This window comes from Condylura cristata, unplaced genomic scaffold, assembly GCF_000260355.1.
Source record: "Condylura cristata isolate star-nosed mole 26May11 unplaced genomic scaffold, ConCri1.0 scaffold00032, whole genome shotgun sequence".
Taxonomy (NCBI): Eukaryota; Metazoa; Chordata; class Mammalia; order Eulipotyphla; family Talpidae; genus Condylura; species Condylura cristata.
In genome coordinates this window covers 9811102-9824420 of record NW_004567133.1, presented here as the reverse complement: position 1 = coordinate 9824420, position 13319 = coordinate 9811102, and the positions used below count along the sequence as shown (strand labels likewise).

Sequence of the window (13319 nt, the reverse complement as noted above, 5' to 3'; positions counted from 1 at the left end):
AAGCCTTCCACGAAAGGCCATACCTCATCACTGTGCCCTGCGCTGCAGGGCGCCTTCCGAAGAGCTGGTTCAGCGTATTTAGGCCGGGAGCCCCAAGACCCCCGGAAAGGACATTAGCAGCTGCCAACCCACCTGGCTCCGAGGTGGCAGGCGCATTCTTACTTCACGCCCAGAAACTAGGAGGGCAGCTCTCTCTGAGCTTTGGTTTCCTCATCTGTAAACGTCTTTGTCGTGTGTGGGTGGCGCCAAAAGACTGAGGGAAAGAGCGCGCCTTGGCGCGACGCTCGCGGTGGACTGAGGGAGTCCGGAGCGGAGGCCCGGGCCGAGGGGCGGCGCTTCAGGGAAGACCTCGCGACTTCGGGGCGGGGCTGAGGGGCGGGCCTCGCAACGAAGGGGCGGGGTTTGGGGCGGGCCTCGCGGCCGAGGGGCGGTGCTTCAGGGAAAGCCTCGCGACTTCAGGGAGGGGCTGAGGGGCGGGCCTCGCAACGAAGGGGCAGGGTTTGGGGGCGGGACCTCCGGCCGGGGGGCGGTGCTTCAGGGAAGGCCTCGAGGCTTCAGGGAGGGGCTGAGGGGCGGGCCTCGCGGCCGAGGGGCGGGGCTTCAGGGAGGATCCCGCAACCTGGGGGCGGGATCTAGGGGCAGGGCCAATGTCAGGGGCGGGGTCTAGGCGGGCGGAGCGAGGCTGAAGTTGTTGGTGGCGCTTAGCAGAAGAGGCAGATTCTGTTGGGGCCCTGGCCGCGGGTCGCCTCCTCCTATACTTCCCCTCCCTCTGCAGGCTAATGCCGGGGCAGCTCGGCCGCCGGGACCAGGTGAGAGCCCGCTGTGTGGACGCGCTGGTACTCGGTACCCAGGTCCGCAAGACCCCCTCGCGGGGCGAGGCAAACAGGAAATCCGGGGCGGCGGGTTGATGGGTGGATCGGGGTTCCACGCCTGTAGACCTCAGACCGCGGTTTAGTAGTGAGGGGAGTCCTCCCTCAGAGTCCCTGGGGCCCGTACACCACACACAGCTACTCCTAGTTTTGGCAAAAGATTTGCCAGTCTCACTTCAGGGACCCTGCTCTTCCTTGGGAAACCCGGCTGGGGAGTCTCTTAAACCCCTCTCCAGGAATAATGAAGAGTAGTACCTCCTTCCAACGGGGGGCCTTCTCCACCGAGAACCCCCGCCCCCGTCACTGCGGAGACTCCAAGTACCAAAGGTGGATTTTTCTCTCCTAATTAACAACTGGATACTCAACTCCCCCGTAAACTTCCATAGCTCTATTTCGATGCCCTCTGGGTGGGGAGCCCCCTCTTCACCAGCATCACTCTGACTCTCGCCTCGGGACCCCGGACTGGGCTCCCGCACCCCCACGATGTCCTCAAAGCCTGAAAGTCTGGAACCGGAGGCGGAAGAGGTGTGTGTGCCTGGGAGAAAGGCCCAAGGCGCCTCGATGTCCCCATCCACTAACCGAGATGCTACCCCTGCCACTCCCAGCTAGAATGTTCCGGTAGCCGTTTGCCCGGAAGTTTTGGGGAGCTTGGAAAGGTAGGGGCCAAGTAGTTGTTAGCTTCTGGCGTGGAGAAAGCAGGGACTTGTGGGCTGCGCGGGGTTAATGGGACTTCTTAATGCCCGGGGAAGCCCCTCCCAGGAGAGAGTGTCCGAGACGTGGGGACTGTCCACTGTAACAGAATCTTCTAGGCATTTGTACTGTATAAGTCAGGAGATCAAACTGCAAGGGAGGAAATAGCTTTCTGTCTAGTTCTACAGTTGTTCAGGGAAACATAAAATAAGAAAGGTGTGTTTGTTTACATGAAATCCAAGAAGGGCTAAGTAGATACCTAATTTAACAAATTGCCTTGATGACTAGGATCAGTGGCATTCTTCCCACGCATGCCCAGGTCAAACTCCCCAAACCAGTCCTGGTGGGTGCCCTTGAGTTTCCCAGGCCCCAGAACACCTGTAGGGGGAGCTAGGCTTGTTTCTGCCTGCTGCAGAGATGAGTGCTGGGAACATAACAAATTCAGGTTCAATGCCAAGTGCAACTTCAAAGACAAAATATGCAGGTGTAGAAGTTAACTGCTCCTGTCCAAGGGGTTCCTGTTTTTTTAAGAGGGGGATTTCAGTAGAAGACCTTTACCTAGGGTGATAAAAATGTGCTTTAATTTGCATGCTAGACCTGTACTTATCAGTTCATTTCCAGTAACTCACATCTACTTGTGGGATATTCAACATGATAAATAAATGCGAGGCACTCTTTTATTTTTGTCCACTGTGACAGAATCGTTTAGGCATTTGTAGTATATAGGTCAGGAGATCATTTGCAAGGGAATGACTCTTCTGTCAAGCCTTGCAGTTGTTCTGGGAAATATAAGAAAAATGTGTTTGTTTATATAAAAATCCAAGAAGGGCTAAATAGATACCTAATTTAACAAATTGCTTTGATTAAAGATAATTATGGGAGGTTGGAACAGTCTTGGAAATTCCCTGAGGCTTCTCTCTTGTTAGGGGAAAGAGACTTACACAAGTAGATAAAAAGTGATTTATGGGAAAATGTAATTGGAAGCCAACCTGTTTCATGGGTAGTAAACAAAGAAACAGGCCAAGGTTTCTGTTATTTGAGAAAGGCTTTCTTGGGGGGGTGGGGGGGCAGTGGGACTTGAAATAGTGTATTCAGCTTTTTAGCTTTCTTATATATTCTTTTAGTACTTAAGGCTAAAAACCAAACATCAGCTTGCTGAGATAATATCATTAACATTTTGTTATATGGCCTTCTAGCTTTTATACTGTGAGGTAAATACCTAAACATAAAGATACATATTTGATGTATTTACTATAGTTATATTATCATTTTCTGGAGTATTTTGTAATTTTTTTCACTTATCATAGACATTTTCATATCCCTAAAAAATAACCACATTACTGAGATGAAAAAATGCACAAAAAGAAGAATGCTGAAAAAAAAAAAAATAACCACATTATTGTTTTAATGACTGTACAATAACCAGTTTCCTACTACCAGAGTTAGTGTCTTTCCAGTATTTTTACTATTCTATATGATAAACAGTAATATGATACTCATCCTTTTGACATTTTAACATTCCTGTTTATTTCCTTCCTATTTCTAGAAAATAAATTGTTGAGTCAAGGTATGTACAAATTGAAATTTTGATAGTTATTGCCATCTGCCCTTCATCTGCACTCCCATGCTCTGTGTATGTGAGTAGTGGAAGCTCCTGTTGAACTAGCTGGTGAACACCATTAGTGGCTTAAGATATTTTTGTTTCCTCCAATGACAGCAAGAGACCTGATGACATGAAAGATTCCAGTGTGTCCTACAGTGGAGAGAATATTGATAGAAGAAGTAATCCCTAAAGAGACTGAAAATAGCTTTCAGGATGGGGAAAGAGGAGCCCCCAAGCACCTCAAAGGAGTTTCAAGAGCTGCAGAGGAAGTTGTCCTTGCTGGTGGAGTTCATCCAGAGTAACTCAAAGGTCAGTTTCCAATCATTATGTATAGCAGAAAATTACAAAATGACTGGTTTAAATGGTCCAGAAAGTTAGGCCTCTCTCAAGTAGAGTAAGTTGGGCGGTAGTTTGAGAATCTTTCTGACTCACCACCCTGCTATGTCCAAATCATGACCTTTGGGCACACTGTCCAAGGTGGCTTCTAGAGCATCAACCATCACACCATAGTCCAGGCAATGGGATGGAGGAGAGAGAGAAGACAGATTTACCGATTACCTCGAAGTCATGGAGACAAATTCCTGGAGACTCTTTGCATGACATCTCTATGTGTCAAGCACCTTGCCAGGCATTTGGTGTATCTTATTTAATATTCACATCCACTGTCTGAGGTGGAAGCATTTCTAAGCATATGAGTCTGGCTTCTTGGCATTTCTTCACTTCTGAGAATCTTAGCTGTGTTCCCTAGGATAGCTTTGGCCTACATGACTTCTAGGCCAGCCAACTCCCATAGCGATGGGGCATATTATTAGTTGGCAATGACCTGATCTTCACATTATCTTGAGGTAGAATGGTCCTTTTAAGTATTTTGTATTATATTATTTGGATGAAGTAATTGCATTAGAAGCTCAATAGAGTGATATTATAGGAAAAAAGAAAGCAAATCTCTGGACACCCACCACTAACAAATCCAGTGGTGGTCGTGATGGTGATGGTGATGATGTTGATGATACATAATTTTTATATGTAGTAGCTATAATCACTGCAGATGATGTTCTCTTTATTTTAGCTTGATATTATAGATTGATGTTTCTCCTTATGAAGCACCGTAGAACCTTCTAGCAGATTGCCTTGTTTTAATTCATATAGCCTTCCTCTGTTTCTGGGCTATTTCAATGATTTCTCCCCCACCCTCCCACTTCTGGGATTTTTTATTTCTCCTCAGATGTTAATAAACCCTTTGAATTCCAGATAAGAACAGATGGGCTTCAGGTGTGTCAAACAAGCCCATCATCTCTTCTCAGAACTTTTGGAAATGCTTTATCAGATCTTAACTGTCTTACTTTTAAACTCAGAGAGTCAGAAACCTGCTCATAATAGTTTCAGCCAACAAACACAAATAGTAGGACCTGCCAGGACTCAGGAGACAGGAGGCCATCTTTGAGGCCAAGGGCAGGAGGCAAAGTGGGGCAAAGCTTCCGGTGGGAACAGAGCCTGGGTCTGCAGGTCGATGGGCTCAGAGGTGACGCTCAGCGTTTCCTGTTGTGGCCCAGGTTCCACTCGTCATAGCTTTTTCTGGTGTATCTATGTCACTCCCTGCTCTCTGAGCCTGACTCCTTTGGCGCTTCCATTCACATGGACATGACTTCCCAGCTCTCACTGTCAGTTTCCCATGGCTCTCTCCACTCCCAGCTGAAGCCCACTGAAGGGTCTAGCCTGGGAGTGCCAGTTCCTAGGGACAGAAGTCCGCTTGACCTGCTCACCTGTGGCTGAGGAGCTGGTAGGTGGGCTGGGGCTTTCAGGGTGTATCATAGCTCTCTGAGAGGGTGCCCCTTGCAGAGAAGAGGAGGAGAGGTGAAGCCTGGGCTGGGCAGATGCTTTCCCTTCCCATGTCAGCTCCTTATCTGGATTACCTGTGGCAAAATACTTTTGTTCATGCTAGACCTTTCCTCCCATAAAGGATGTTTTTGAACCAGTTCCCCAGCCCCTATGAATCACATTCATGGGGTGCATAGTACCAACTCTGAGTCACATTCATCTGATGCACCCATGCATCGTAATAGTGGAGGAACCTTGACACAGCATCTTTGATTCTTTGATGTGTGCTGATAGGATTCACCTCCCCTTGGTGTCAAAGGACCCTCATTATCTCTTGCTTTCTGACAGCCGGAATTAGCCTGGCTCCTGAGTAGTTCCAGATAGTGCCTTCATGTCCTTAAAGACTGACCTGAGGTGCTCTTCCAGAAGGTCTGACCACAGAGCCCTGCACAGCAGGAGTCAGGCTCTTCTAGCCTGCTGACCCTCACTTCTTTACTGCAGCACCAGAAAGTCTAGGTGGGACAACCTGAGCCCACTTCCTGGCTGGGGATGACAAAGCTCAGTGTACATTACTGCAGTTACTGCATAGTAAACTCCCCACTCTCCTGTCTTCCCTGTTGCCTTGAGAATGAAAAGTTAATTGCTGTGTTCTGTTCCCCTAGATTTACATAATGATAAGTTGTTCCTCCTAGCATTGCAAGGGAATTCAATGAAAGCACTTGAGAGAGTGGTTGGCACCTGAACATATAATGAATGTCCTCTATTCTGAGGCCTAGCTGAATCCTGTCCTCCCTTTCTGTGGTTGACTGGCCCCTGCAGGGTCTTTATGCCCTTCCTGGGGAAAATTAATTGCTAGGGTTCACACTGTGCCTCTTAAAATGGTCTCTGCATATCTGAATGACTTTTTCTTTCATCTTTCTTTTTTTTATTTGGCTGTGTGGCTCAGACCCAAGAAGCCAAGAGCGAGTAGATTCCTTCAGGACTGGAAATTGAACCATCTGGCTTTTTTCCTCATGCCAAATTCTCCAGTGCTGTTGATTTTTCTCCATCAGTCTGAAGTTGACTGTCAGTGTCTCTTGCCTGTCTTCCTGCAAATCTTCCAACTATGACTGCCAGCTTCACCTTTCTTAGATTATTCCTTTAAATGCCCCAGTTTGCTCTCTGAGTGGTACATTTTTTCCTGGATAAGGTTTTGGGTTTTTTTTTAAGATTTTTTTTTATGCACATAGAACTGGGGTACAGGCCAGAGGCGCAGGGGTGGTAAGAGGATTCACCAGAGACAGAGAGGAGCAAAACAGCCAGATGGACTGAAATATACTGCTGAGGGGAGCAGTGGGCGAGACAGGAGAGGTCTGCTGTGCCATGTGGGTCAGCTCCCTGGCTGGGGGGCTGTCATGGCTGCAGACCACCTCATCGTGCTGCACTTAACCTATTGTGCCACCAGGGAGGGCCCATTCGTGGATAAGGTTTAAATGAACACTTTAATGAAAGTATGTGAGCCTCATAAAATTAAAATTTTCTCATAGTCACATTTAAAGACATGTAAAAAGGTAAAATTAATTTTGATATATTTTATATAACCCAGTACCTACAAAACAATATAATTTCAACATGTAGTTATATAAAAAGTCACTGATGAGATATTTTGCATTTTTTAATATACTTAGTATACATTCTAATTCAGATATTTGTTTCTATTGGAAATCTACATCTCTGTTCAAATTTCATAAAGTTCACAGTGAAAAAATTAATTTATTTGAAACATAGTCGATTTGTTTGAAATGTAGTTAAAAATCCCCAGTGACTGAATCAGAAATCAGTAGTTACTCACTTACTTATTTTCATTTTTCTATCTTTGTATAACCATAATTTTACTTTGTCTACAAAATGGTCATCTTAAAAAAAGTACTAAAAAGTTAAGTGTAGTCACTGTCTCATAACTTCTAAGATGTTGTGAAACATCTTAGATCAAGTCCCATGGAATAACATCTATGTAAAAAAGACATTTTAGAGTCTACAAGTCAAACATTCTTCCCAGTTTCCTTTATTTTCCTAAAGAAGGGACATGACAATGGTTAAGAAGCATGGTTTCTAACCAGCTGTATAACCCTGGACAAGTTATGTGGTTGGTTGTTTTTCTTTTTTCTTTTGTTGAAGTAACAATGCATTGTATCATCATATAATTTTTAAATGTGCATCATTACAAATATTTGAATATAGACTACATTAAATTCACCACTAAATGTCCAGTTTTATCCTTCACCATACAATTTACTCCTGTACCCGATTGACCACCCCCCAATCCCTCCCCTCTGGTAACCACTTAATTGACTTCATAGTTCATTTCTTTGTTCAAATAAATACCAGTTTTTTAGTTAAATGAAAAATGAGTCACAGTCACCACCATTCCAGTGCTCAGTGGCCACATGTGGCTTCACTGCTGGGGAGCCCTGTGAAAAGCCATTAGCCTGGCAACCTCATGGCTCCTCCACTGAGAATTCTGAGTCTCTCGATTGTGGGGGCCTGAGAGAACAGTTCAGTCTGACAGGTGCCTCCTGGGGCATTTAAGAATTCAGTGGACTGGAGCCAGAAGCTGTCAAGATCCATGACAGGTAGGGGGTTCCATTCCTGGAGTCTCTACCCCTGTAGTAGCTCCTCTGCTCCCCTCTCACCTAACAGTAGCATCTCACCAGGCTGAGACACCAGGCTGTCCCTGATGGCTCCCTGCCCAGGGTCTTTCCTGAACAATCACCTCTGGATAAAGAAGCTGAATAACCTCCTCTTTGGGAGCTTGTCTTAGGAAGGAGTAGCTGGGAACACTGCGGCCAGCCAGCATTGCACGTTTTGTGGCCTGGCTGTGAGACCTGTCCTGCCTCAGAGTTCTCAGGAGGCAGTGCCGCAGCCCCAGAAAGAAGGCTGCAGATCTGTGGAGTGGCCTTTCCAACTTAGCCCCAAATGCCCACCATTAAAAAAAATTTTTTTTAACTGACATAACATTGTAAATCCCCACCGTTGGGATCACATGGCTGAACAACTGTTTCTAGAAGACAAGTCTGTTCCAGTTAGTCTGTGATCAAGGTACCTTGAATTAATCTTCCATTTCAACTTCTGGCCTACAAGACCCTAAGGAATGAGACACAGAAAGGACTAGTGTAAATGGGGTGAAGTTCTGGAAAGGGTGGAAATTTTCAAGGGCCAGTTCCTGAAGAGAAAGATAACATGGGGCCTACCAGGTGGGGCTGCCTAGGTTCAGCTCCCCGTTAAGGCAGTCCTCCTCTTGAAGCATGTGCAAATATGGAGATGGAGGTTGTACCCCCCCCCCAAATTAGGCAGTTATGTAAATGACAGAACCATAGAAAAAGGCAGCCCTCCTCTGAGCCAGATCCAAAAATCCCTTTTGCCTGGTAAGAGATGACTTATTAACACAACATACTCTTGCAATAGTCAAGAGACTGTGGCCTGAGTGTAGAGCTGGGCTGATGACATCAAATAAAGTTTTTTTCTAATGAGGTGGTGGCTGTTGCAACCATCCATTCAGAGTGAAGAGCCCAACTTTGAGTGCCTGGATGTTGCCACTTAGAAGCTGTGTGACTCCAGTCAAGATATTTAGTCAGCTCTTTCTCAAATGTTGTGTACACGTCACTTGGAGGTGTTGTTAACAAGCAGAATCTGATTCAGCAGCCTGAGAGTCCACCTTTAAGACAAACTCCCAGGTGGCGGGCAGGTCCAGGGCTTTACCTCTCTGTGCCTCAGTCACCTCAGCTGTGGGGACAACAGCTGTGACATTAGGGGTGCATAGTCTGCACATCATCCCTGTGCACACAGCAGTCTGAAGCTGCTGTTGGGTGACTTGTCTTGGGAGGATTATGGGGTTGACTGCAGGGGACCCGCCTTGCTGGGATGTCCTGCTCAAGTGGCTCCTCAGTGGGATGAGATGTGGCTTCAGTCTGGCTCTTTGTCCTTTGCCTGCAGGTGAACGCCTTTATGAAGTCTCCAGTGGGTCAGTACCTGGACCGGCATCCTTTGCTGACCCTATCTCTGCTGGTGTTTCTTGCTGTGACGGCTGTTCCTGTCGGATTCTTCCTGTTCCTCACATTGCTTGCCTCCCTGGCTGCTTTGGTGGGAGTCATTTTACTAGAAGGTACCAGCTCAGTCATCCACTCCTGGAAATGCCTCAGTTGGGAGGACAGTGTTTATCGAGCATCTGCCACTCCCATCAGAGCTTCCTGTTCTTGTCAGTCACAGCAACCAGGCAACTTATCAGAGTAGTTAAAACATGGGCTCTGGTGTCTACATCAGGGTTCTACTCCCACCAGTGCCACTTTGGACAAGTTGTCCTCTCTTGGAGCCTCAAAATCCTCATGTATAGACAGGGCTATAAGCCTGTCTCAAAGGGTAGTTGCAGGGATTGGCACCTACAATTCCAGACAGAGCTCGGCACCATCTATGGCACAAAATAACGTCTCCACAGATGCTCACTACTGCCATTAAATGGGGAGTCCCTTTATTCCACTGCTATTATTGGGCACCTGCGAACAACAGGGTACCCAAGTCCCACTGCCCACCATCACATCCCCCTGCGTTGCTAAGTTAAAATGACTGAGAAAGAAAATCTGATTGGCTCAGTTGGCCTTTTCAAATATGATCACAAATCACAAGCTACCATAAGCCAAAGAGATGGTTATCATTGGCCTGGGGGTCCATTCTGGCTTGTTCTTTGGCTCCCCAAAACAAAGGGCCCCAGGGTGGATTTTCTGCCCCAGGGACTGTGGATAAGGTATTTTATGCTTGGAGGAGAAGTTGGGAACGGGGATGCCAGAGCCAAGTGCAGTCTGGCAGTGTTGGTCTAGTAAATATCGACAGGTAGATGGCAAACAAAGGAGTACTACCACGGAGGTAAACTTAGGGAGAAGACGAGGGCCCCCACGTTGTGGTGGGGTCATGCAAAGGAAGAACTGTGTAGAGAGGATAACAGCCTGGGCCCAGTGTTTAGAGCAGTGGGTCTTGAACTTAGGTGTGCCTAAGTGTTACTTGCCTTTTTGAAAATGCAGACTCCCAGGCCTCGTCCAGAAGTTGTTGTTTAGAAAGTCTAGAGTGGGGCCAGACTTTTTGTCTGAATTTTCAACAGACCTCGCCGATGCGTCTGGTTCTGGTAGAAGGGTGGTTGGCCAGGCTTTGAAAACCACAGGTCTAGGAATGGAAAAATCCCCCTGAAGGAATTTAAAAATCAACCACATCTGGTTATGTTCTCTGTTTTTCTCCTTTTTTCAGGGCCCACCCCTGAAACTCTCCCTGTGCCCTGGGGGTGAGCACTGGGCTATTTTTCCATTCCTGGGCCAAGGGGAAGGCTGTGTGCCTGCAGCATTTACTGCCTTATCAGCTCTGTGTTGAAGAGGGATTTTGTAATGAGGAAGGCAGGGGACATGCTGAGCAGACATGTCATGTCAGCACTTAGAGGCCACTATTTACCCTGTCTATAGGTGACTTAAACTAGAACTCCAAGAGGCCCAGGCCACACAGCAAGTGACTTAACCAGGATCAGGTTCTGGCACGATGTCATGAGTCCACATGCTCTCCGTTGTGCCTTTTGCTCTTCCTTCCTTTCCCCTTGGGCCTCACATCATTAAAACTGTAGTGGTAATTTATTGGATGGTATTTCATTAATATTCCTGTTAAAATGCTTTAAATGTGGGTAAAACGGCCAAGCAGACGTGATGATCAGTGTGTGATGACCACTAATATCTAACTGGTCAGCTAGTACTGGCCTGCCTGGTAAAGGAGGGAATCAGAAGCCACATTTAGATTCCACTTCACTCAGCCCACTTTGCCTTTATACAGACAGGACATACAGGTGGTGGCTAAGTGGAAATTAGCGACTCATTAGAGGTCATTTACCTCCCCTCCTGCCTCCCCTCCCCCCACTGTCTTGATTAACTCCTAGAACATTCCACTGGGAGCCCATCCCCAACCTTGAAGATGAGAAGGAGCCTCAAATTCAAACTCCATGGGCACCACCAGTGCCCATGATGGTGCAGGCAGTGGGGGCGAGGAGGCTGCAGGGATGCCCCATTAGAGCAGCTGTTTTTTAAGTGATGCTGGAAATCTGGACTTGGGTGGGAAATCTCTAAAAAACAAAAATCTTCCATTCTAAACACGGTGAGCCGGGTCTGGCACTTTCAGCCTGTTTCAGAGGAATGCTTCTCACCTTGCTTCCCCCAGGACTGGTCATCTCCATGGGCGGCTTCTCGCTGTTTTGTATCCTTTGTGGCTTGGGCTTCATGTCACTCGCCATGTTGGGGACAATCCTAGTGCCCTGTGTGGTGGTTTCCAGCCTCCTCAACTACTGGTTTTCTCCCAGGTGAGTATAGCTCTGTAGCTCCCCAGCCCTGAGTCAGTAATGGGGGGTGGGGGGTGCTTAGCATTGTAAAAGGCAGGGGGTTCTCGTGATGGCAGACATGCAGTGGGAATTAAAAGGAGCTTTAAAGCTCCCAGCCCTCATGGGCATGGGGGTTGCACTTCAGCCTCACCGGGAAGACCCCTGTGGAAGCTCTGTACCCAAGGCCTAGCTGGTTTGGTGTCTGGAATGACGCACCTGCACTTTCAACAAGTCTGTTACCATAAATGGTTTTGTAACTTCATGCATTGATCATTGAAACAATACTGGTTCTCTGAGTGGCACGAATCTTCCATTAGAATTAGAAGATAGGAGTCAGGCTGAGTCCCAGCCCTGACATCCTTCAGTTGCGTGACCTTGAACCCACTGCCCTGCCTGTTTTCTTTCACTGGTAACCTAGGCTGCTCCTGTGCTAGTCTGTTCAAAAGATGTTGCAAGGAAAATGCAAGATACCAGCTAGAAGAGAGGCCATAATCCCTGCCCCTAATTCTATCATTTTAACCTCTTACTGATTTGCATGTCTGTAAGACTGGGTATATCCCCAAATCTGGTGTGATCACAGAGTGACTAGGAATAAACCCACAAAGAGCATCACACGTCAGCTCTATACTCTGTCAATGCTGTTGTCTAAGGAGGCCCACGAGCTAACCATGTGCTCTTATCACCAAACAGACCCCTGACACAAGAGATCGCCAGTGAGGACAGCCAGCTAGCTGTGAAGACAGTGGACTGAGGGGGGCTCTTCCAGGAGTGACCACTGCAGGGAAGTACGCGGGCCCCAAGCACCTCGGGAGTCTGTGGGGTAGACAGCAGGTCTGGGTCATCACACCCCCTGGGAGGCACCTCCAGCTTCTTCACTGCCCCAAATTCCTTGAGTGCTCAACTCGGGGACCTTGTTGACAACTGGTCTTCATGGTTCTGTCAGCTGACCCACCCTCACTTAAAATCAGCAGAAAACGCAGATGGTTCAACAGCAATCTTGCCCTCCCACCCTCCCGACCATGGTGCACTTGACCTAGGCTGATCTCAAATCTCTAGAGCCTGACGGCTTAACCCAAAGGTTCCCATCTGTTTCCAGAGTTCCATTTCGGGCAGTATTGAGTTGTTTCTCCTTTTCATTTTTTAAAGCAATGAGGAAAAACTTTATTTCTTTACTCTTTTGAAACAAGAGGTGGCAGGGTGGGGGATCATTCAAAAAAGAACAAACTCTTCTGCCTTACTAGCAACATTTGGGACATTGGAAAATTAAAGAGTCCAAACTTAATTTTAATGGCCAAAAGCATTTTTGAAAAGGTCTGAAAGTCTAATTTCCACTGTTGAGTAGTTAACTCTTTTGAATATTGATACTTTTGTATTATTTTAAAGTACTTGTGAAACACTTAGGTTCTATAACATTTTTAAAAAATCTTATGGGATTTCTACTTCAGTGGTTTATACTGTGTGGTATTTTATTAAATAAATATTTATTCAGATGAGCTCTTTTTTTTTATTCTTCATACCTTGACTTTCGACCTGAGACCTGCTTTTATCTTTTCTGCAACTTCATGACAGATCCTGGGTAATGCGGCATTTCCAGTTCTTCGTGATAGACACTCAACTCAAAGTGGTTTTAGGAAGTGGGGGGCAGGTGAGGGAAGGTTCACTTCACTCAACTAGAAAGCCAAGTGTAGGCAGATTTTGGGCACCGCTGAATTCCAGGGGCCCGAATGTTATTAGGCTTCTCTCTCAGCACCGTTCTCTGTGAGCTGTTTTTTCAGGCAGGCAGCCCATGCGGTGGTCCCGGGAACTCTGGCGTCACCTCAGCTTGGAGTTCGCACTTCCAGTGAGGAAGCCGCTGTTTCCCAGTGGTGCACGCAAATAGACTAGCTTTGGCTCTGATTGGACAGAATGGGGTCATGTGAGAAGCCGCAGACCAATCACAGTGGCGAGGGAGCAGGAACACCGG

At 47.0% G+C, this 13319-nt stretch overlaps 1 protein-coding gene across 1 annotated transcript; it reads left to right on the top strand.

Moving 5' to 3' along the window:
* The first annotated feature begins 703 nt into the window (after window positions 1-703).
* On the top strand, window positions 704-12771 carry TMEM159 (transmembrane protein 159). Its single transcript, XM_004692084.2, has 5 exons — window positions 704-809; window positions 3277-3471; window positions 8953-9121; window positions 11200-11338; window positions 12047-12771. Exons 2-5 carry the CDS (start codon window positions 3376-3378, stop codon window positions 12105-12107), a joined length of 465 nt encoding a protein of 154 aa, XP_004692141.2. The 5' UTR covers window positions 704-809; window positions 3277-3375; the 3' UTR covers window positions 12108-12771.
* Window positions 12772-13319: the final 548 nt, after the last annotated feature.